General features: G+C 39.0%; 1 protein-coding gene across 1 annotated transcript in view; it reads left to right on the forward strand.

Annotated features, from left to right (window-relative positions):
* The window catches only part of SHISA6 (shisa family member 6), a 357,081-nt gene that overhangs the window by 18,606 nt on the left and 313,529 nt on the right, over nt 1-24,946 (forward strand). The window contains exon 3 of the mRNA XM_081937165.1: nt 3,340-3,500. Coding sequence (XP_081793291.1) covers nt 3,340-3,500 — 161 coding nt within the window. The remainder of the gene's footprint in view (nt 1-3,339; nt 3,501-24,946) is intronic.

Below are 24,946 nucleotides of genomic sequence, written 5' to 3' on the forward strand. Positions count from 1 at the left end.
TCAAATTTTTCAAGTCATTTTCTCCTGGATGGTGGTGGTGGTGGTGGTGGTGGGAAGATAAATAATCTTTTTCTGTAGAGATTGGAAAGCAGCTTGGATAAAGATCTAAATGGAAAAATGGAAGAAAAGAAAAGAGTTAAAAATAACCCATTCTTTATGTTATTCTTCTTCTCAAGCTTACATCTAGTTGCAGATGTTTTTCATTAAAAAAAGAAAAGAAAACCCAAACCATAGGTGGAAATAGAGTACTTCAGGTACAGTTTGGCCCTGCAATTCTAAGATCTCATGGGGATATTTCTAATTAAACCTTTCTCTAGAAAGTGTTTCCTATCAAATATAGATACCAAAAAATAAATATTATGATACGTGCATGGTGTACGTGCATACCTGCATGGTGCAGGTGTAGGGCAATTCAATTTGCCCTCAGGTTCTGCAATATTCATTTCAGGTTTTTTTTTTAAATCTAACCCTGAACTCAAGAGTTGTTTTCTTCGCTTCTTTTTCTAGTATATACAGAAAGATTCATTTTTAAAAATCCTCTCCCCTCCCCATTTTTTAAATAAGTTGTAAACCATTTTATTGAGAATGAGAGCAGAATAATTCCCTTTTTTTTCAGGGAATGGTGGTGACTTGGTGTGGCCAGAAAGAACACACACATTTACTTTTTCATCATCAAATGGGGAAAAGGCAGACATGTACATGTAAATGCATAAATATAAATGCAGCAGTGGTTATCACTGTAATCATGCAATCTGTTTACCTCCTCAAATCCTCAAATCTAACATCTGTAGACTGTTGCTTGCAATATAGTTACAAGCTCTCCTTGCTTGCAATATGTTTACATACATGCACGCCAGGGGTGGGTTCCTGCCAGTTCTAACCTCTTCTATAGAAGAGGTTCCACAAATCTACAGTGCCGTTTAGAACCGGTTCCAGCTTCCTCCCCTGCCCGTCCACACATCATCAAGATGAAGAGCGAGAGGAGGAATTCTGGGAGTTGAAGTCCACAAGTCTTAAAGCTGTCAAGTTTGAACACCCCTGGGGTTTTTTTTCTAAAGGGTTAGGGGTGCAAGGGTCTTGTAACTTGACAGCTTTAAGACTTGCGTGCTTCAAATGCCAGAGTTTCTGAGTCAACATTTTGGTTGCTAAGCAAGAGCGTTGTTAAGTGAGTTTCATCACATTTTACAAGTTGGCCGCGCCCACCCAGTCACATGGCCAGCAAGCCACTCCCACAAAGCAGGCCACACCTACAGAAGAGGTTCTAAAAAGTTTTGAAACCCACCACTGATGCACGCATGCACGCATGCTTTCAAGTAGAGAAAGGCCAGAAATATTTTTGTAATCAGTGATGGTACTTTTTAAAATTATTTTTGTTAATCGCCAAGAACCAAAGGGGGGAATGGTGCTGATGTGTGTATGCCAACAGAGAAATGTTATGCATCCAGTGGCGGCTTCTGATTTAAGCTATTGTCTTTAAATATAAACATACCAAATTTCGGTATCATAGTCTTGAGATAGTCCACAAAATGGGAATGGGGGCAGATATACCCTCTACTTATCCCTGAAAACGTGACATATGTCCATGTTATTCTTGATTTAAGTTGTATTGCATTTAAAAAACAATCACTTATTTTTATATTAAAAATCAATATTTTAGTGACTATCTATATCCAGGGGATGGTAGAGAACAGGAAGGCCTGAAGGTACGTAGTCCATGGAGTCGAAATGGGTCAGACACAACTTCAACTAACAACATTTATATATCACATTAAGAACACATCTAATGCAATTCAAAAACAAAGCAGCAATAAATCAAAGACTAATACAATAAGCATGTGACTAAAATATCCTCATGGACACATTCCTTAACCCAACCTCTGAGAAAAAAGTAAGGTTGTCCAACATCATAGGGTTCTGTAGAAGAGATAAAGAATGGCCTTTATGGAAGAACAGTGGTAAAAATCTATTACCAAGACAGCAATCAGACAAGTACTATATAGCTTAAGTCCATGCCAAGGAACCAACTTGAGAAAATTCCTCAGACTGGTCTACATATCTAAAGGACAGGTAGCTGAGTTAACAATCCCAAGGAACCTGTCCATCTCTTCAAACATCTTCCAGATAATACCGCAAGATGGTGTGTCACTTAACTCACAAGAACTTACCTACTCAGTCTAACTATGAATGGTGTTTTCCTGATCAGGTAAAGCAGTGTATGCAGTAGACTACTTAGAAGAGATTTCTTGACAGCCATGCAAACATATATTCCTTCAGACCTTGTCTTGGCAGAAAAATACGTTACCATGATTTGTGCTGCCCTGATGGCTATAATCCAAAGCACTTCAGTAATGAGGATTTCAGTTTGTTCTGTCCTTAGAGCTTTATGTGGAACAGTTTAAGAGTACTTTTTGCTAGACTCTACTAGCTTATTTTCTCCTCCTTCCCAGCATCAGTAGATGATATGAAAATCACCAATCCCTTCCTTAAAATATGGTGGGATGAGTTTGTATGAGTACAGACAGTACCTGCAATGGAGACTTTAGCTCCCCTTCATGCATCAAGAATAACAAGTTGTCAGTGTAGAGTTGCTCTGTAACAATAACCTGTCATTGGGGCTATTTCTGAACATGGGTTGGGAATTATGTGCCCAAAATATTTAAGGTTCAGTTCATCATTAAGTCTCCTAGCAAGCAGTTTTACTTTACCTGACACTGAATAATTTGTTCTTGCAATTCAAGGTATTGTCAACCATTTTCTCCAGTGCCACAATTTAAAAGCATGATTTTTCCTCCATTCAGTCTTTCTGAGGGTCTACATATCATAGCCATATGTTACAAGTGGGAAAACCACAGCTTGGCAACATATAATTTTCTGTCATTGTGATGTCTCTGCATTCTACTATTTGTCTTGATTTGTCATGGTCTTTCTGCCAAGTGGCAGATGATATTTTATTTCATATTTACAGTCAGCAATCCTGAAAATGTTTGAGCCTGTATTTACACACCCATCTAATTCTCTTGCCGCAGTTCAGAAATGGTTTTCTACAATTTCTTTTGGGGGATTGTTTTCTTCTTCTTTTAACTTTTCCCCCTCCACCTTATAGCTCTGGGATTTACTAGCACTGTCCCATATAAAAACTAAGCAGTCATGACCCCTATTTGCTTTCTTCAAGGTCAGCCCAAATCTAATTTTGTACACATAGATTGACAAAAGGAAATGTGACTATAACATTCTCCCTTTCTTTATTTTCATCAAAAGTCAGAGGGGAGTTTACTCATTTTCACTTGCTGCTCACTTGCTTTATAAAAGCTTTGCATGATTGGTCTTTCTTCCTTTTAGGGCTCTGGCCGATATCCTCCGGCAGCAGGGACCAATCCCCATAGCACACTGTGAAAGAGAGACTATCTCGGCTATAGATACCTCCCCCAAAGACAACACACCCATCCGAACATCTTCGAAAAACCACTATACACCAGTGCGCACCTTGAAGACCAACCCAGGTAAGACCCGGACTTCTTCAGCACTTGTATTAACATACTGAGTGACTTCTGTATGGGTTCTGAGCAGGGGTGAGTTCCTACTGGCTGAACAACCAGTTCGCTTCGTGCGCTTTGCATGCACAATTTAGCAAAAATTGGACTTCCGCATTGCAAACAAGGAAAGGAGCAAAGAAAGCAGCTGAGGGGAGGCAATTGGATTTGCCACCACTGATCAGCTGGGCTTTGGAAGAAGAAATAAAGGTCAATATAAAGCTATTGTCAGTGTAAAGGTCTAGGGGCGGATGGGAGGGCCCACTTTCACGGAAACAGAGAATCGGCTCGCTCTCGGCTTGCAGTCAGAGCTAACGGTTCTGCCGAACCAGACTGAACCAGTAAGAACCCACCACTGGTTCTAAGGGAGCGGTAGAATATTATTAGTGCTATATTTATTTGTGTGTGTGTGTGTGTGTGTGTGTGTGTGTGTGTGTGTGTGTGTATGTATATATGTGTGTGATTTATTTGTTTGTTTCTTCATCAATTTTTGAAACTGCCTATCTCCCTCACAGAAGAGCTCTGAATGGTGTACAAATAAATATATATACTGGATCTGAGGAGCTTTTTTGAGTTGTATTTGAAGATGTAGTTGCATTTAAATAATAGTACATTCTTTTGCTAAATGAAGCTCCTACTGATACTTATACATGCCATTTCTCTTTTATGAAAACCCGATATTATTCATAAGAGTAAAATAAAATCAAAAGCATACATTTATAATTTATTGTAATAACACTAACAAAAAGACCAATATAAAAACAATGCATTTTTAGAGACGGTTTTGTGACTGAGATTGCTACAAACAGAGGATCATAAGTCTCTGGAGTGGCTCACTGATGTACACTGTGGTCCTATTGATGATAGGATGACTTACTGAGTCATGTTTAGCTGTTCCATGAAATTGATAAAGCCAGTAGGCATTCTGTTATGATCTTGCAGTAATAAGATCATTATTAGGCTAAAAGAAATTAAGGCACAGCAGCACCAACAAGCAAATTGCACATGTTTAGGAGGTAGAAAATATTATGCAAATGAATTGTGCAACATGTGTCTGTTTGAAAAACATGACCCAAATCTTCATTCAAGCACAGCCTTCACTCGTGCCCCCTGATCTCCTTTTTCTGGGAAATAAGGCATGCTTCACATTCTCCATTCCTTGCGCCTTTAGAATTATAATAGCATGTTTTATATGAAATAAGATGTCCTGGTCCAGTCAGAAGTGATAGGGCATAACATATCATTGGGTGTAGTCTTCTGTCTCTGATCATCTGAGAAGTCAAAGCAGTTGATTTCCACAAGTTTTGTAGGAGGCAATGCAAATTTAAGATACCCACTTCTATGATATTTCAGAGATTTTTTTTCAGTTTGGATCTGAAGAAATTTGTATTTATTATATATAAGATGTAGGAGATGATCAGGCTGAGCCTGAGGGAGGAGTCAAACGCATCATTAGTCTTTGTGTGCCCACAAGTGATCTACGTCCAGCCTACCTTGAATTCCTTTCTTAACTCCAACCCACTTCCTTCAAACACTAATAGTTCAGATTCTGGTAGATAGCTTGAGCTTGTAATAAATTTCTCTGGCACATGACGTAAGAGTTGTTATACAAAAGAGCTAAAATGAGATCTATTCAAATTTAACAGTTATGATAAAATAAAGACGCAACTGAAGGATGGCTTACATAATATATTGAAACAGATGTAAATGTTATACAGGGGAGTCAAACTAGCGTCCCATGGACCGGATGCATCATTCGTGGGCCACGCTCATCCAGCTCCACAAAGGTGAAAAAAGTCATGGATGTGTCACCAGTGTTATAAGATATTGAAGCCCATGAGATAAAATGTTAGAAATTGTAACCTCTTCTTCTAGAAGCCCTCTGGGTCTCCACACCGTGCTGACCACGTAAGCATAGAGACTTGGTGATAGAGGATTCATCCCTTCCTCCCTCGGTTGGCGGATAAACCAAACTCATAGGAAATAAACAAAATCAAGTTTTATTTATTTTTTCTTAAAAAGTATGTTAAGAACTTTTGTTAAACTTGTAAATGTTAAAATTCAGCCATTCAATGGGAAAGAGATAATTACAGAGCAGCTTAGATTATGGTACAACAGCAGTATGCAAATTACTTAGGAAAAATAAATTGCAAAATAAAACACAGAACTCCATGGAGAATAAAAGAGAGTGCAGGTGTAGAAACAAATGAGGAATCATCTACCCCAAATATTACAGATTCCTCGAAGAACAATGACCATAGCCCGAGAGGTTTAAGAAGCCAAAATCCAAGATCCAGTTTTGTAATTTGTTGATTGATTAAGTGCTGCCAACTCCTGGTGACCATATAGATAGACTTTTCCAGAATCATGTATCCCCAATCCACTCTTTTGGGTTTCCCAACAGCACACCAATGGCCACTATAGTTAAATCCATCCAGCTTACTACTGATCATCCTCTTCTTCCCATTCCTTGCAATTTTCCCAACATTAGGGACTTGTTCAGAGAGAGAAATGAGATAAGGACCAATCCTAACTATATACTGCATATTCAGCATTTTTTACAATGTAGCTTTGAGATTGTTAGAGCTTTAAGGCAGTTCCTCACAAAACCTGTTTCTATGAATTTCTTTTATAGGGACTCTAGCAAAGGAAGTATCTGGGGTATCTATGTAATAGCTATTGTTCACTCATGAAGAGGCACATTTTGTGTCTGCAGTCTGGCATGTGTGCTATGTTCAAGTATATGTATTTGAAGGGAAAATACTTCAGCTGAAGGAGATTTTCAGCTGAGAAAAGCAGAGGGGAATGTATGTTGTTAGATTGGCTACTGACCCATAGGAGGCACTGTGCAACTGGCTTCATCCTTACATTGAAACATTCATGGAGCACAATGGTGGCGTAGTGAAGAGGCTCATCTCTTACTCAGAAGGTTGAGAATTCAATTGTAGGTAGTAGCAAATGTTTCTCTCTCGGGGCACAAAGAAAAAATATCTACTACAAACTCCATATAGGCAACAGGAAGGGGATCTGGCTAGTAAATGCTCAGGTTCATTCAGCCACCTGGACTCAACCCAAATTAAGGGACTGCAAAAAGAAAAAAAATATTGAGACATTCATCAGGCTTAGGTAGCCCCCAAGTTCCATTAACTGTACTGTGATTTACCTTCTGTGGAATTCACAATATTTATTTGTTCCTGGAAACACAAGTGTGGTACTCTTTTAGAAGATGTACACTTGTGTATGGAAGAACTTCAAGTACAAAGCCATTAGATGAGAGAATTATTAAACCCTGCACCTTCCTAGCTATCTGTGATACACCTTCTGTTCAAGCTGTTGTCTCTTAAAATGAACACTACTGAAGTTTAAATGCATGTTGTTTGTACATCATGTGCCGTCAGAGTCAAAACAAGACAATCTCTTGAAAATCAGAACATTTAGAATACATTATTGCTGGGTATTTGGTAGAAGTTGCCCAGAAAGCACAGCACTAGGATGAAAATGAGGTCAGAGCTGTAGGCTTGAAATAAGTCATTTTTCATCCTTCATAAAATTATAGTTGTGAGTAGTGTCACAACTATAATTTTATAGTATCTGAATCAACACTGAATGTAAGATAAAAAGATTAGTTAAATAGTAACTCTGTATTATATGTGTCTAAAGTTTTAAGGGGTTGCTGTAAAGATGAGACTGATTAGTCCATGGCACAATATAACAAGAATAATTGGCAGTAATGTTATTATTGGTGCTATTGTTATAATATTCTTAAATTCTTTCAGTAAGAATGGTTAATCATCCCGTTTGGAAAATAACTGAGACAATAGGAAAGATGGGTACACTTTTCTCATTCTAGTTTATCAGGCAGTTCAAAAAACATAATGAAAGACATACTGATTTTCCCTTATTCTTTCAAACTTACCAAGATTTTTTAAAATAGATAACATCCCTCATCACTGACTATAAAAACTATGTCAGCAAATAAATGATATAGAATCCTGTGTGAGTAGCCACAAATCCCTTCCTAAAAAATAATGGAGGCATTGTAGAAGTATTGTGTATTTATTGGATTTTTATCCCAGGTTTATTACTTTATAAGTAACTCAAGGCAAGGAACATTCCTAATACTCCTTCCTCCTCCTATTTTCCTCACAACAATAATTCTGTGAGATGGGTTCAGAGGTGGGTTTCTCCTGGTTCGGCCCGGATCAGGGGAACTGATAGTAGTGGCAGCGGGAGGCTGTGCCCACCCAACCAGCCGCTTCTGTGCATGCGCAAACGTTTGTGCACATGCGCAGAAGCATTGTGCATGAGCAGAAGCATTGCACATGAGCAGAAGCATTGTGCATGAGCATGAGTGAACTGGTAATAAACTGGTTAGGAACCCACCACTGGGAGGATTGCGCTGAGAGAGAACGACTAGATCAAAGTCACCCAACTGGCTTTCATGTGTAAGGCAAAACTAGCACTCACAGTCTCCTAATTTCTAGTCCAGTGCCTTAACCATTATACCAAATTGGCTCCCCTGTGTCCTTTAATAGGAAGAGGTCATTGGTTCAATGTCATAAAAGACTGAGAAAATTGCTGATTATTTGAGGATTTTAAATACTAACAATCTGCTTTCCTTACAGAAGGAAAGCCCAAATTTTCTAGAAACCTGAGTATTAACTATTAACTGATAAAATATCCTAGTAATTCTAACAGTTGTATTCTACTAGCAACCGGGGGCTGTGTTTTAAGTTAGTTTCTTCATTTGTTTCTAGAGGGAGATGTGATTGCTTGGAATGATTATGTTAGTCTGTTTAATGACCACAGCTGCCAAATGAAAAAGAAAAAAGAGATTCTGTGAGTAACTTGAATTTTGCTTCCCAGTGCAAAAACTATACATTTGTTGATAAGTATTCTAATCATTTTTTCCTTCAGATGGGAGAGAAGGAGGGAAAGAAAGAAAAATAGACTGTGATTATTGGAAATTAGGAACTATGAAAAATAGACAATCCTTTTTTGTTTTGTATGAGAATCAGTGATAACGTGTGGCCATATCAATATCTGTGATTTGTTTCAGCATAACTCTGGAACACCTCTAGCAATTTCAACCAAACTTGGTACACAGATGACTTACTCTCTGGAGAAAAATATTGTGGGGATAAGACACCCCTAACATCTTTTTGGGGGGTGTTCTGTTAAGACACAGCCTGTTGTGCCTTTAAATGACTTCTACTGTACTGCCATAAAATGTCTTTTACTGTACAGCACAGTGGAGTTGGCATGGTAACAGCTTTGCAGTACTCCACAAGGGGGCTCCCTCTGGTAAGGGGGAAAAATCCAACATTAGAAATTACGTTTGGTCCTGGTCAGGTCATCGGCTAGTGGCTAATAAAAGGTACAGCTAAGGCTGTATCTATATCTATAGGAAGTGGTTCATTCAATTTGCATAGTCATTTAGGGAATTCACCATTTGTTGTCTTGAAAGAAAAAGAAAATGGGACACAAAAACCATCTCCAATTAGTCAAAAGAGTAGTATTTTGACACCACTGCAGAACCATATAATGATTGAAATTCTGCATTAAAGTGCTGTGTGTTCTGTTTACAAGTTGAAGTTTGATTTTGGTGATTTCTGACTGATGGTGGGCAGTTCAGGACAATATAATTTAGAATTAATGCTACTTTTTGTGCATTGTTCAACATTCAACAGTGTTCAATATTTGTACATTATTTCAGCATTTGTTTCAGCATCGTTCAGTATCATACATTATTTGTTTCCAGCTGAGCATTTTTGATGCAGGTGATCCTTAATTTGGGATAACTGGCTAGTACTGCCTGCTGACGGGGGAATTCTGGGAGGTGAAGTTCACATATGCTAAGATTGGGAAAGAGTCGGCTAGTATAATGTTCAGAACTAAAGGAGAATTCTCAATATCTACAGTAGTCCTCAATTTATGATCACAACTGAGCCCAAAATTTCTGATGCTAAATGAAGACAGTTGTTAAGTGAGTTTGCTCCTTTTATGACCTTTCTTGCTGAAGCTATTAAGCAAATCACTGCAGTTATTACATTAATAACATGGTTGTTAAGTGAATCTGGCTACCCCCATTGACTTTGCTTATCAGAAGGTCGCAAAAGGAGATCACAGGACCCCGGGATGCAGCAACCGTCATAAATGTGAGTCAGTTGCCAAACATCTGAATTTTGATCCCCTGACCATGGGGATGCTGCAAAGTTCATAAGTGTGGAAAAACGTCATAAGATACCTTTTTTCAGTGCTGCTATAACTTCAAATAGTCACTAAACAAACTGTGGTAAGTCGAGGACTACCAGTACTAGCCGATTTCTTAAATTTTCAATTTAACAGAATGATCATACAGATTGAGAATATCATACAGATTGAGAATACTGGGCCCTTTATTGGCACCAGAGGTGGAATAGATGGCTATTCAGATATTGCTGAATTACATTCACTCAGAGTCCATATGTAAAATTTGTTGGGGATCATACAGTATATGGGTAGGAGACCAGAACGATGGGCTTTCTCAAAATTGAATTAAGACTTCCCTTTCCCCTCATGCATTTAAGGCCAACTAAATGGAGTCTTCTTTTGGTTGTTTTTATTATAGTGCTTGGTTATCAATTTATATTTTGCATTTCATATTTGTATTTATATGTTAATGTATGCTTTAATATTATGTGGTTCTTTTTCAGTTTATTCTTTGTTTTGTTGTAGTTGTAGTTGTAGTAGTATGCCACCCAGAATCATATTGTTTGAGCTAGGCAGGCTTATCAATTCAGTAAATCAAATGAATAAGTAGGGGGGAAATGCATTCACCCTGGAGATAGAATAGAAAATCTGTTTTCTGAAAGTTTAATCACTTTTAAAGTAAGTTTATTCTACCTAGCTAACCATTCCTTCCCAGGTTTGATTTTTATTTATTTATCAACAATTGGTGGCAGCTGAATAGGAGTCTGGGGGTTGAACAGCATGTCTTGTGAGAGGTCAGGCAGCATACCCATGATGCAAATATGCCAAAACATTGATGCAGTTTATCCAAATTCTGAAGCATCGGTTAGATAGTTTGGAATTTTGATCTGAACCATTTGGTATCTGTGGATAAACTCCACAGAGACATCCACAGTGGTGGTATTCAGCCGGTTCGGACTGGTTCAGGTGAACCAGTAGTGGCGACCTGCAGGTGGGCCCATGCACCTGCCCCGGCTCTACGTTGTCCTATTTAGGCACTTTTTCTAAGCCATGCACGTGCATGCAAGCTCCGCGTGCAAGCAAAGTGCATGCATGGAAGGCATACACGCTCACAAAGAGAGCACGGGCATGTGCTCACAGTTTCGGTGCGCAACAAACTGGTGGTAAAATTATGTGAAACCCACCTCTGGATATTCCAGTTCTATCTGCAAGTATGCATACTTCTACTCTGGCAGATATTTACATTCTAAGTGCTTGGATTTCATGAGATGGTGAAATTGTCCACAAAGGACGGAAAGTGTCTAAGCAAAGGTTGGTATTTTTATTTTAAAAACATTATTTCTGTTGATTTGACAGGAAGTTCTCCAGCTGGACAGACGTGGGAGATGTGGGCTCCTAAGAGTCTCACATGAACCCTGTCTGACAAATCATCTCTGAAGATTCTTTTGAATGAGAATCCCCACTGGAGGTGGGGGTGAAGAAGGGCAGTGTCTCATCAGACTCTGAGAGAAGCAACATATCTCTCATGGGTTAGAGATTTGCCTATGAATCGGAGTCAGGGCGGCAGCCTTCATGGCTGACAACATGCTGGCCTTTTTGTCAAAATAAGTTTGGAACAGGCAGAGACCAGGAGAGAAAAAAGACCTGGTAAGAAAATTTATCTAACCCACAACTATAAATTGAACCTGGAAAAGGCAAAGAAATTTTGAAAATGTAAATAATACTGATGGTCAGATCGGGACTTTTTTTTCCCTAAAAGAAAAGGAAGAAAGGAAGGAAGGTGGAGGGTTGTAACACCAGCCCCCCTGGAATTTCTTTGTCTGCACTTTTGAACAGAAGAACAGAAAGCAGAGCAGTTACAAGCCCACATAATTATAAATGTTAAATTTGGTTTTGAATCTTAAACAGAAACCAATATTTTTACTTTGTTTGAATTCCTTCCAGCTAAAATAATCAAGAAAAAAGCACGTGTTCTTCTGAACCCACTCAATATAAACTCTAATTTGGTCTCAGATATCAAATAGAAACCAAATATTTTGATCTCTTTTTCTCTGATAATGGATAACCTAACCTTGGCTGTGTGGGAAGTTTTAACTAACCAACTACCATAAATCACAAATTGCAAGAGCAGGAGGCAAAAGAGACGTGAACCCAAATCTAGCTCTTTATAAGTTTGTTCTAACTGATATGTTTTAAGCAGCTGTGGCTGATTGGAGACGGAAGGTGACAGGGGGAAGAATTATTACAGAGATAAGAACTGGAAAATGCTAGGGTTTTTTTTCTTCCCTCCTTTGCCTTTTTATTTTACTGCAAAAGTTTAAGATGGCCCCGGCTTCACTTCCGGTCCCACAGTAGCTAAAACCTAAGGTGGACCAGAACCTCAAAATAAGACTTTGTATAACTAACTGCAATTTTGGAACTGGATATTAAGGAAGAACAAAAGACCAAGATGACTCCCATCATTCTCCCCTACAGCAGTGGAAGTGGACAAACGTAAGGTGGAACAGAACTTTGAAATAACTGTATAGCTAATTCTAACTTGGAACTGGACATCATGGAAAGCTGGGAATTTGAAGAACTACGTGAAATTATACAAAATATGCATAAATCATTAAAATCAAGCCTAAATAGAATTCTGAACCCAGAGAAGCAGATATCTAAAGAAGAATTCAAAGAAGAAGGGGAGCAAGGGGGGGAAGATAATGAAGGAGTAGAAATGGAGGGAAACAAAAGGCAGACAAAAGAGGTTGAAGTTGTTATTGGCATAAGGGAAATTGAAGGGGGAGAAATAAAAAACATCCTTTTGGTGGTGAACTTGGGAAAGTTGGGGAGAGTGGATGTGCTGAAGCAAAGAGAAGGGAAAGGGCAGGAGCAGAGAAGTGGGAAAAATGTCTTACTAGGAAAAAATCAGACAACTAGAAATTTGTATGTGTGAGAATATAAAACTAAGATAAGGGTTTTATTTCTAAATATGACAATAAAATGGAGTTGCTAATTGATTGAATGTAATAATGGAAAGATAATTAAGCAAAGGTTGAAATATATGGAATATGGATAAATATGATATTGATATTGATGTGGGGAGGTTGTGAAAAACATGACAACAAAATGGAGTTGCTAACTGGTTGAATATAATACAATACAATGGCAGAGTTGGAAGGGACCTTGGAGGTCTTCTAGTCCAACCCCCTGCCTAGGCAGGAAACCCTATACTGCTTCAGACAAATAATGGAAAGACAACTAAACAAAGGCCAGAATATATGGAATGTGGGTAAATATGAAACTGACATGGGGAGCTTGTAAACCAGAGGTTTGCCATTCACTTTTATACATGATAATTAAACTGAGTGGCAAATTGATTGGAAACGACAACAGAAGGACAACTAAGCATGGGTTAAAATATATGAAACATGGATATACATAGAACTTTTAAGATGATGAAATAAAGTGAGATGTTTACCATTTGTTATTCTAAACAATAGATTAAGGAAATTGAAATGAATATTGAACAATGAGGTTTGCCATTCATAGACAGCTAAAGGTAATCTAATCCAAGACATGAAAAATTGGAGAGAAAACATGAAATACACTTATAATGGGAAACTATTGAGACTTAAAGGCAGAATCACAAATTGGGGGCACGTAAGGATGTATAATTATATAAAGATAATGATGAGAATAGCTGGGAATTGTAACCAGGTCTACATCTCAATCAAAATTAGGCTGGGTGGGGGGTGTGATTTTAAAAGTATAATGAGTATATATGTATACCTTTTTGTTCTATTTTTTCTTTTTTAAAAAAGAAGAATATATGTTTAAAATTAAATATGTATATTGAAAAGAAACTATAAATACCATCAACATAAAATGGAGCTTGCTCAAAAGCTGAAATACACCAAGCAAATGAGATGAAGAGTGGGAAGAAAAGGAGAGAGGTAAGGGAAGGAGAGAGGGATAGGAGAGAGGGTAGGAGGGGGGAAGAGGAGGAGAGAAATGAGGAGTGGAAAGGAGTAGGAGAGAGGAAGGGGAAGTAGAGAAGGGAAGGACGACAGAGAGAAGAAAGGATGTAGGGAGGGAGATGAGAGAGGGAGAAGAAAGTGAATGCACAAATACAGTGGGGCAAAAAAGTATTTAGTCAGCCACCAATTGTGCAAGTTCTCCCACTTAAAAAGATGAGAGAGGCCTGTAATTGTCATCATAGGTAGACCTCAACTATGAGAGACAAAATATGAAAACAAATCCAGACAATCACATTGGCTGATTTGGAAATAATTTATTTGCAAATTATGCTGGAAAATAAGTATTTGGTCAGTATCAAAAGTTCATCTCAATATTTCGTTATATATCCTTTGTTGGCAATGACAGAGGTCAAACGTTTCCTGTAAGTCTTCACAAGGTTGGCATACATTGTTGCTGGTATGTTGGCCCATTCCTCCATGCAGATCTCCTCTAGAGCAGTGATGTTTTGGGGCTGTCGCTGGGCAACTCGGACTTTCAGCTCCCTCCAAAGGTTTTCTATGAGGTTGAGATCTGGAGACTGGCTAGGGCACTCCAGGACCTTGAAACGCTTCTTATGAAGCCACTCCTTCGTTGCCCAGGATGTATGTTTGGGATCATTGTCATGTTATTTATTTATTTGATTTGATTTCTAGACCACCCCCTCTCCCCGAAGGGACTCGGGGCGGTGTACAGGTACCAAATTAAAAACCATACAAATAATCATAAATATAGTTAAAATCAAATTAAACTTTAAACCCCTGTACAAATTTATAAAAATTAAAAACTTAGCCTAAGACCACCCACGAAATTTAAAAATACAGACTGAGGTGGGAGAGCTGGAATTAGGCCAAGCCGGCTAGATTAAACAGGTGGGTTTTTAGCTTCTTACGGAAGGAGTGGAGGTCCGTGGTTGTTCTAATATCAGGGGGAAGGTCATTCCAGAGGGTCGGGCCCATCACAGAGAAGGCCCTTCCCCTGGGCGCCGCCCGCTGGCACAGCCTAGTGGATGGCACCCGGAGGAGTCCCTCTCTGTGTGAGCGAATCGGCCGAAGGGATGTATGGGGCAGGATACGATCCCGCAAATAGCTAGGCCCTGTGCCATGGAGCGCTTTGAAGATGATAATCAGCACCTTGAAACGCACCCGAAAAGCTACAGGTAGCCAGTGCAGCCCGCGCAGGAGAGGTGTTACGTGGGAGTATCTAGCGACTCCCGAGACTGCCCGCGCGGCCGCATTCTGAACCAACTGCAGTCTTTGGGTGCATCTCAAGGGGAGCCCCATGTAGAGAGCGTTACAGTAGTCTAGCCAGGACATCACAAGCGCATGGGTGACTGTGCGAAGGGCGTTCCGGTCCAATAGGGGACGCAATTGGCGCACCAGGCGAACCTGGTGAAACGCCCCCCTTGCCACGGCTGTCACATGGTCGTCCATTGACAGCCAGGCATCTAGGAGGACGCCCAAATTGCGTACCCGATCCACGGGGGCCAGATGTTCGCCCCCTACCGGTTCGCCCAAACCTGTAGCGGAAATTACGAGTCCCTCTGCCCACCCGCCCACCCGGCTCTACGGCATCCCAATTAGGCTCTCTCTCTTTTTTGCCAAAAGCACATGAATGGAAGGCTGTGCACATGTGTGGTGTCGCATGCTCACATTTGTGAACCGGTAGGGAAAGTAAGTGAATACCACCCCTGAGAGTCCTCTAATAGTTGCTCTCCACTTTTTTTCAATCCATGTTATCAATCTTTTGGTCCTTTTGCATCTGAAGAACTTATTGATGTTGTTACAGCTTTGAATGCAGCAAGCAACACAGTTTAGACCTCTGATTAGCTTGAATATAGCTGGAGAAGGTTTTTAATAAGCTATTTAAGAAAGAATGTTCCTGATGTGAACACATTCAAAGTGCTGTTTTCAGCAACTCCTTCTACCTGGGGGCATATTCTGATCTCCGTTTGCATGCAAAACAAGAGCAGAAAATGCCCTTGATCTTTTTCTTTTTTTAAAAAAAAAAAAAGTTTTAATGAATGTGTCCAGCCAAATGGAAGATTCAGCACCATGGGAAATATTCTCTGTTTTAATCCTCTTTATGCAGATGTGAAGAGATTTGGAAGCTAATGTCACATGCCTCTGGCTTGGCAGATGGCAGAGGAAAATTATTTTGTAGACAGTTATATTGACCTATGCAGGGTACTGAAGTCTCTTTAACTGATTTCAACTCCTGATGACTCCTTGAAGAGGACTGATACAGTTATCACAGAGGACTTTGATGGGGTTGAAGATGATGCAAGGAAAGACGTTTATGGGGTTTATTTGACAACTGATCATCAGCTAAAAAGGAGAAAAACCTGAAATACGTTTTGTACCACCTCTTCAAATCCTTCAAAACTCCACACCCAATCTAACACCTTTTCAAACCTTTGGGGCTACTCTATACCCATCTAGTATATCACCCTGGAATTTTTTTGTAGTCTCGCATTCCCTTATTTACCAGGCCCAACACAGCTTAGCTTTATGCCACCTAGTTAGGCCTCGCCCATCAGATAACACTCCAACAGTCATAGGTTCTCTTCAAGATTTCAGAGCCCCAAACTGTTATTCCTTGAGCATAGATAGTATAGAGAAATAAGAAAACAAAGCAAAGACAAAACTTGAGGAATAATGCTATTATAATATCCTATTTTAAAGAAGCTATTACATAGCCAAAATAAATATACTTGTAAGCTTCAACGTAAAAGAAGGCTTGAAATAATAACAATTGAGATTTAGGGTAAGGCAGGGCTGCATTACTGATTTCTTTTGAATCAATGCTGAATTAAAGTGCATGTAATATGTAGCTGATCTGTACCATTACTGCTGACTTGAGGATAAATATAGAGACACCGTTGATGATTGCTTATATATTTCAGTAAGCTGCCCTGCTTTAAAGAGAATATGCCTCTGCTTTCTTCTTCACAGTAAGATCAAAACTCTTATTCCATCCCAAATAGGATAAAAAGAGTATAACATGAGTGGCTAATTTTGCAGAGACGGTATTGGTTTTTTTTACAATGTTCCAAAGAGAGGCTGATTTTTGAGTAGGTGGATAAGAAAACCATCAGTAATAATTCAGAAAAAAATAGAAATATACATTTAGCACTTTATATTTAGAAGAAAAGACATCAAATTTAGATGAAGTACTTTATCTTACCATTGCAAAGATAAGCAACACAAATAAGATAATTATATCACTCCAGATGTGATTTAACATTGATTGTATTCAGTGATTATAGAAGAAAAACCAATGGCCATTGTTCTAATATATACCTCATGTCCAGCCAGTATAAGCCAGTATATTCATCATGATAACCAGCCTGAATCACAAGCCAGCTTGGGAAACACTTGTATTTCTATCTGTCTTGCACTATAACCCAAGTTTTGAGATTGTTCTAAAAATCACAAGGCTAAAAATAACAAATTTAAAGCTTGGTTGGTTGACCATGTGGCTTGCTATGATGCAGCAAAAACATGAAATCCAAGTTAGAAGAATGTATTTTGTATCTTCCTACATAAAATATATATAGTTTAAGGAGGATGTCTGAAAGATACCATTCCTAGTTTGGAATTTCACACTTATTAAAATTGGGTGTCAGTTTTCCTTACAGTTCTTTTCTGATGTGGGATATAATCAGTGGTGGATTTCAAATTTTTTTAGAACCTCTTCTGTAGGTGTGGCCTGTTTTGTGGGAGTGGCTTGCTGGCCATGTGACCGGGTGGGAGTGGCTTGCCAGCCATGTGACTGGGTGGGCATGGTCAACTTGTAAAATGTGGTGAAACTCTCTTAACAACTCTCTTGCTTACCAACCAAAATGTTGGCTCAGGAACTGGCATTGAAGTGTGCAAGTCTTAAAGCTGTCAAGTTGCAAGACCCTTGCACCCCTAACCCTTTAGAAAAAAAACCCCAGGGGTGTTCAAACTTGACAGCTTTAAGACTTTAAGGTTTAGATAGGACTCTTAGAGGCAGGCGGGGTGATTGGTGAGCCAGCCAATCAGTGAGCGGTGGGCAGGGCAAGCGTGGTGTGGACGGGCAGGGGGAGGGAGTTGGAACCGGTTCTAAATGGCACAATAGATTTGTGGAATCTCTTCTATAGAAGAGGTTAGAACTGGCAGGAACCCACCCTTGGATATAATCCAAACTAGGGAAAAGTCATACATTCCATTTCAGGTCCCTCATCCAGCTATTATGACTGCTGTCCTAGTTGTGGGAAAAGTCTCTTGATGATGGGAGTGATTTTCCACCAGCCCAACAATTAATTGGGCTCCTCGGATGTTTACCTAGAACTTAAATCTGAACAGCAAATCCATTTATGATTTCCACTGTCACCTGATCTTTATATCTTCTGTGTTTTCCTCAATCCTCCCACAGTGGTCCTTTTATCAAGGGGCTGAAGGGATATTAATTTTAGGGATCAGGGATAACAAATGATGAAACAGGAGAGTAGGACAGATTAATGGGCAAAAGAGGGGGGGGACTTCTCTTCTGAGAGCAAATTATACTCCATGCACACGCTAGTGTTTTTTTTTTTTTCGTTTCTGTTATAATTTTGCACCAGTGAGGTTAAAACCAATTTCGTTGTATTTAAGTACAATGACAATAAAGATTATACTTATACTTATATGTTTTGTAATGTGCATGAAAATAAAATTTTGGAGTTGAAATGGTTTCCTGCTTATGAAAAGTTTAAAGAAGACACATAGTAAAATGCATCTCGGTAAAACTGCAGGTACATTATTAATTCATCAATGCTTGCATATTCAAATAATCTCTTAATTTGGGTCACTGGTAGCTTTAAGGCAGTGCTTGCTTCTAACTGATACAGAGTGATGTGCATGTGTGGTATAGGACACCAAGTGTGCACATATGTCCTTCCCCAGTTTGTCTTATTGCAATTGTCATTTCCTACTTCAACTGCGGAGAAAGGTGGAGAGCAGCTGATGCTATGCAATGTTGGAGGAACCAGCTGTTCCAGTTGTATTGCCAAGGTAATATCAGTTAACTCCATATACATCTTCCTCTGGCTTTAGAATCATTGCCAGCATCCATCCTATATGCAAAATTGGATGAAGGCTTTCCTAGCAGGCCAGACAATAACTCTAGAGAGGGTGAGGCTGATCTCATAGCATATCCTATTTATACAAGGCTTTATCTGCCTTTTGAACGTTGCAGATTAATCTAGTAGAAAAAAACTCAACCATTAGGACTCTCTTGAGATATCTAAGGGTCTATTTATTGCTGCCTTCTTTTGCTTTGTGAGACAGCCTCTGCCTTACCTTTGCCTGCTGTGCTTAATTTTCCCTGCAAACTCCAGGTAGCCGTTGAATGAAACACCAGTTCAGGACAACTTCAAATGATCTCATGGGTTTTATAAAGTCCCACGGATAAACAAAAGTCACTATACTGTGAAATCCAGTATGCTACGCTGTAATGGAACAGCTCCCCCTACCCACACAGAGTTGCTGCTAAGTGAGTTTGACTGCAACTCTTATCATGTGGGCCCATAGCCATGCTTGCTGAAAATGGTGGTGGTTCAACGCGTCTGATTTTATTTATAGGATGTGGAAAACTGTTTAAGTGTGTGGGTTCAGTAGTTGGGTTTCCAGCTGGACCGCAAGCATGGGATTTAGCATTAAAACTCCAGAGTATAGCCCCAGAGCTTTGAAGTCTGGCATCCTGGCTTTATCGTCCACAGTGATATCAGGAAATTGTGGGTTACTATGGTAACAATATCTTTTTTTATATAAAAAAAGAGGGACTAATAAAAGTAGCAAGTGAGTGTGCAAGAGCATTAAGAATACAGCTTTGCTTTGAAACAAAACATCACAGCACCCTCATCTCGCTCTGTGCCACACAGCAAGTTACAGAGACCACAGGAAGTGGATGGTGTTTGCTAATAGAAAGGGACAATGAGAATTTCACCATGGGGAGACAAAGGATACTCCACAAAGAATAAATATTTAAAAAAACAACCATGTTTATCTCCGTGGGAATCTTTTTGAACTGTGCACTCTGTGTGTGAGTGTATGGGTGTTATGTCTGTGTTAGGAAGAAGTACTTCTTCTGTACTGGAATTGTTTGGTTGCTACTTATATAAGACGATGCTTTCCTTAAAGCAGAAGAAAGTGTTAAGTCTGTGCTTGGCAGCCTCAGCATATCAGAACTAGATGTTAATTTTGCTCTCTCACACTCAAGTGAATTGTCTTAAGTTCACACAAAACAGAGAGAGCTAGCAAATGGCAGAGGGCCCCAAACTTCAGTGCCAGCCCAAGGCATTTTGCTGTCTGAAGTAGAGCATCAAATGTGTGTATCGCTCTCTTCTTATGTTGTGACAGACTCTAAAACGTGTTGCTTCACTTTTCTGCCGAAACGTATGAAGTTCTGAAGTACCTGAGAATGACCCCATTCCTTTATAAAGTATAAAGGCAAAGGCAAACCACACAGAAGTCTTGAAGCAGCTCATCCGATTAGCTCATGAGCAACAGACTAAGTAGCCAAGCATACAAGTTAATGGCTCATAATTGTTGCCATAAATGTAAGGATGAGGTGCAGTGTCTCTGATTAAGTCAGGGGTGTCATGCTGGCTGGGGAATTCTGGGAGTTGAAGTCCACAAGTCTTAAAGTTCTCAAGTTTGGACACCCCTGGATTAAGTTATAGTAATAATTTGGGGAATGAGCATAAATATATGGGTGGCAATAGAATTGGAGTAAATACATATTCATATGTTGTCATGTATAGATTTCATTTATAATTTATTTATTAGATTTTTATCCCACTATAATTACTTTATAATTAACTCAAGGTGGTAAACATATCTAATACTTCTTCCTCATCCTATTTTCCTCACAACAACAATCACCTTAGTTCAGAAATGAACCTCTTTCAGTTCAGAACTAAAGAAGCTTCTTGGATGAGAAGTGAAACGTTTTCAAAGAAAAAAAAAGCCCCAAGAAAGTCCAATTGCCTTTTGGAAAAAAGCACCTTTGAGACAACACGGTGGGTTGGACTGAGAGAGAATGTCAGTCCCAATGTTACCCAGCTGACCCTAATGCCAAAGGCAGGACTAGAACTCACAGACTCCTGGTTTCTAGGCCTGCTCCTTTAAGCACTACACCAAATTGGCTTTTTAGCTTATATAATTATTTTAAATATATAATCAACTTATGAACATTTTAGTTGTTTTTTTTAAATTTTGCAGATGTATTTGTTGTTATCTTAATGTACTTCACATTTTTGCAAAGTAAGGCCACCCTTGCAAGCCTTCTATGCATCCAGTCTTAAGTTGTTTTAAAGCATGCTTCTGATGCAGAATTCAGATGTGAAATCTTGCTTTTGTTTGTTTACTGAAGCTGACAGTACACACACAAACACACACACACACCTAAACAGGTTTACAGAAACATACCCTCAAGAGCATATACCTAGTGTGGAAGATTTGTGAAGGAGATTCATTGTCTTGTGTTTTATCAAGAAATAGCAGGTGATAAAGGCTACTGGTCTCAAAGGCATAATTCCAATCTTACATCTATAAGGCTGATTGTATTTTCCCCCTTGCATTTATCACTTTTTATACCAAGTCCTCCCAGCTCCATTTAGCAGTAACCTGCAAATGAGGTAAGTCAGGAGAAAGCATGCGGAAGGAGAGGGGTGAACACTGAGGAGAAAGTAAGCTGCATACCTCTTAATCTATGTGCATTGCAGAGGAGGCTTTGATGCCTCTGCTAGGTTGTGTAGAAATAGTTCTAATCTGCATTGGTAGTATCTCACTGTTTATTACATTATGTAATCTAGAACCATCTTGGGTTTCCAGTTCTTGTTTAAGTCTAGAGTGGATTAGGAAAGAAGGAATTGTGAATGGAAGCAGAAGCTAACCATTGGAGAAGGAAGGACGAAAGGAGACTGAAGGACAAAAAATATATCTTCCCCCATGCTTGCAAGCAGAATAGAAATAGAAACTGTGTGTATTTCAGTTTTCTAGTTCTCCCTGTAAGGACCCACTTCTTTTTGATCATAACAGCATTTAGAAGTCTAATAATGGCTTGTTAATTCTGTGCGCTGAATGCATGGCTTGAGTTACAATTGAAGTAGCTTAAATTGGTTTAAATCACAGGGTGAGTGCAATTATTTTATACCTGCTTATTTGCTTAAGTTATTTTTGTACTGTCCTTCAATCAAATTCTTAGCAGTGTCAGTATGGAAGAATGAATATCAAGATAAATTCACAGAAGCCTAACTCGAATCGGGCAGCTATCAAGAATCTAGTATGATCTGCAGCTATTTTTTTTTCATGCCCAGTCTGGGTTGTTAGTAATATCATAAATGTGTTCATTTCCCAAATTTGGGGATTCAGTCCTGAAATATTTGTACAATATTTGTCGTGTTCTTGGTGAAATATATGCTTTCTTGTTAAGATTATGTAGTAAATAATTCCCAATTAGATGTGTTGAGCTGCAACATTCACTACCATTTATTTAGTGGCAGTTGGAAAAAGAAGAAGAAGAAAGATTTGGTATTTCAGATAGTATTAAAGAATATCTGCTGCTTGTCTTTGTTTTCTTATTGCCACAACAGACAAAGAGGTCTGTAGGATAAACAGAGAATTAGGATGTGACAAATGAGTTGACCACAAGAGGTGAGAAAATTCATTGGATATATCCCAGATTTACCTAGTCTCAAAGGGTGTACGTGGCTAATCCTTTCAGATAAATGATCTGGCTAAATGATAGCCAGAGGATATATTCAAGATTATTCACTGTGGATCTATTAGGAATGCATTAACCTTTAAACGTTTTATCGTGCCCAACCTAGGTACTGTAGTTGAAGAATGATAAAAATGTGGGAGATTTGTGTGTGCGCGCACTCGCACGCGCTTTAATATGTACACATTCACATTACCTGTGCAGAGTTAGATAGATGCATGAATGAATGACTCTACGTCTTGTCCTGAGGAAAGCTGAAATCGTACAAAACAGAATATTTGTCCTGCATATTTTATATTTGGAGTAGTAAATAGAGGAAGGCAGTCAGTGGAGAGATGCCTTTTAAGTATGCATGTGAAAATGAACTATAAGTGTTAAGGATCCACCAGCACTTGCCTACATTTTCCCCCGAATGTTTGCAGATAGAAATATATGCTGCAACTTTGATGCTACTTAGTGAGTCAAATACATTGAAGGATTGGCTCTGTGCCAGAATAGAGATTGTTATTATAGAATCAGAGGTGATTTTGTGGGAGACATAGTGAAGCAGAACTTGTTAAGGTTACACTCCTTTATATCTGCTTGCTGAATTATCTTTTCCTGGGTAATGTTTTGATTTCGCTTCCACTTTATTTAATCTGTGTTTTTTTTTCTCTGCCCCTCGTACCTTTCTTGCGATTATGCTATTTCTTATGTCTTCTTTCTACTCCTACATCATGACCTAATTCCCTTCCCTTGTATTTGTTTGCTTTAGGGTTGCTTTCTTGCTACAAGGGCATTATATCTAGTGTATTGGATATGAGATGTTAAGTACCAGAGGAATTATTACTCCAGTGGCTAATCCAAAAAAGGATTTTTGGTTGCATTTTGGTGGGTGGGGGGGAGGTTGGGAAAGTTCAAGATACATGGGGAAACGTTGCTTTGGTATGGTTTGGATTATGGAGACCTAAGCCCAAGTATATTCATTTTGCATTTTATAACAAGTAGACAGACTGGAGGTGACTGGAGGGGAATCTTATCTGCCATGTGAGCAAGGAGATCAAATTTATCTTTCATCTAATTTCTGTAACTAGTCTAGTCCAGCCAAAGATAACCATAGAGCCAGACAACATGAGTCATATTGTCAGAAGTGATATTAATTATGTTCTGTGATTCTCAATTCAGATGCTGTAACAAATTTCTTAGTCTGTGGATGCAATCTGTTAAGCAGAAATGGAATCTGTTTTGTGTGTTGATTTTTTTTAAAAGTCATATGGGCAAGATCTACTTGCAGCAGTTGGCCAGGGCTGTTTTTATTTCTTCTAATCCCTTCTGCTACTTCTTGATTCTTCCCCAATAGCTTAGTTCTTCCTTCTTCGTTGCACCAATTCCACTCCATTTTTCATATACAGAAATACGGACTGTTGAATTTCATTTTACTTCTGGTGGTGGGATTAGAACTTTGTTGACACTGGAGGGCAGCAGACACTTTTAGGGAGTTCAGGATAGAAAAGATCTTGTCTTCCAAGACAAAATAATGATTGGACTGTGGGGAGACGTTCTTGTTTACATATCCCTAACATCTGCCATCATATGAAACTGTCTTGTTCTATCCCATGGTAGGACTGGCCCTGAGCCCAGGAGAGATATCGTACCATGAGACTGGAATTTAAGAAAGATGGAAGGTGGATTTAAAGAACTATGGAGAAGAACAGCTGTCTGTAAATAGAGAACATCTGATAGGAACTTCTTCTGCAGTTTCTGGTTTTATTGCTTCCTACTGACATTTTCAGACAATAATTTGGCAATTATTGAGGTATTGTTTGGAAAGTATTAAATATTGGGGGGGGGTGTATTTATCTGAGTCAAAGTAATTGATTGAGTTTTCAAGATAAGTGCTTTTGTTACCTAAATGCTGATCAGCAGAAGACATTCATAGACCAAGGACATATACTGTAGGTCTAGCTAAAATTAATCCCCAGTCTTTCTAAGAGGAAATTTAGCATGTTAGGGTTTTCTTTTTTAAAATACGTAAGGTAGTCTTTTCTTCTAATGGTTATAGCCATTACTTATAGATTAATTGGTATGTGGGTTCCTTAGTGCTCTCTGAGTTTGGTTGTTTTCTTGCAGACATTTCATTACCCAAACATTTGGGCAATGAAACATCTGCAAGAAAACAGCCAAGCTCAGACAGCACCAAGCTGCCCCCCCCCCTCCAATTTCATCCCTAAGCTACAGATATTCTCCTCTATGGATTGGTTGGTAGTCTGGCAAGAGTGGAGCATTTTGACTGTGCTCCCTGCAACCCAGCTCATGTACCTCTACTGCTTAATTAAAATCAGACTAGGAATCATGACTATTATGTATGGTAAGAGTTTATAGGAATAAGAGACTCAGGTTAAAGAACAGTTTAAGTAGGAACGTATCCAAGAAGTAACATTGCAGGACTTGCTGGCTCAGAGAGTTTCAAGGATGCTAGAAACATACATAAAAATGGTCATGAATGGAAGCTTAAAAGA

Source organism: Natrix helvetica, assembly GCF_964273705.1.
Source record: "Natrix helvetica genome assembly, chromosome: 1".
NCBI classification, from domain to species: Eukaryota; Metazoa; Chordata; class Lepidosauria; order Squamata; family Natricidae; genus Natrix; species Natrix helvetica.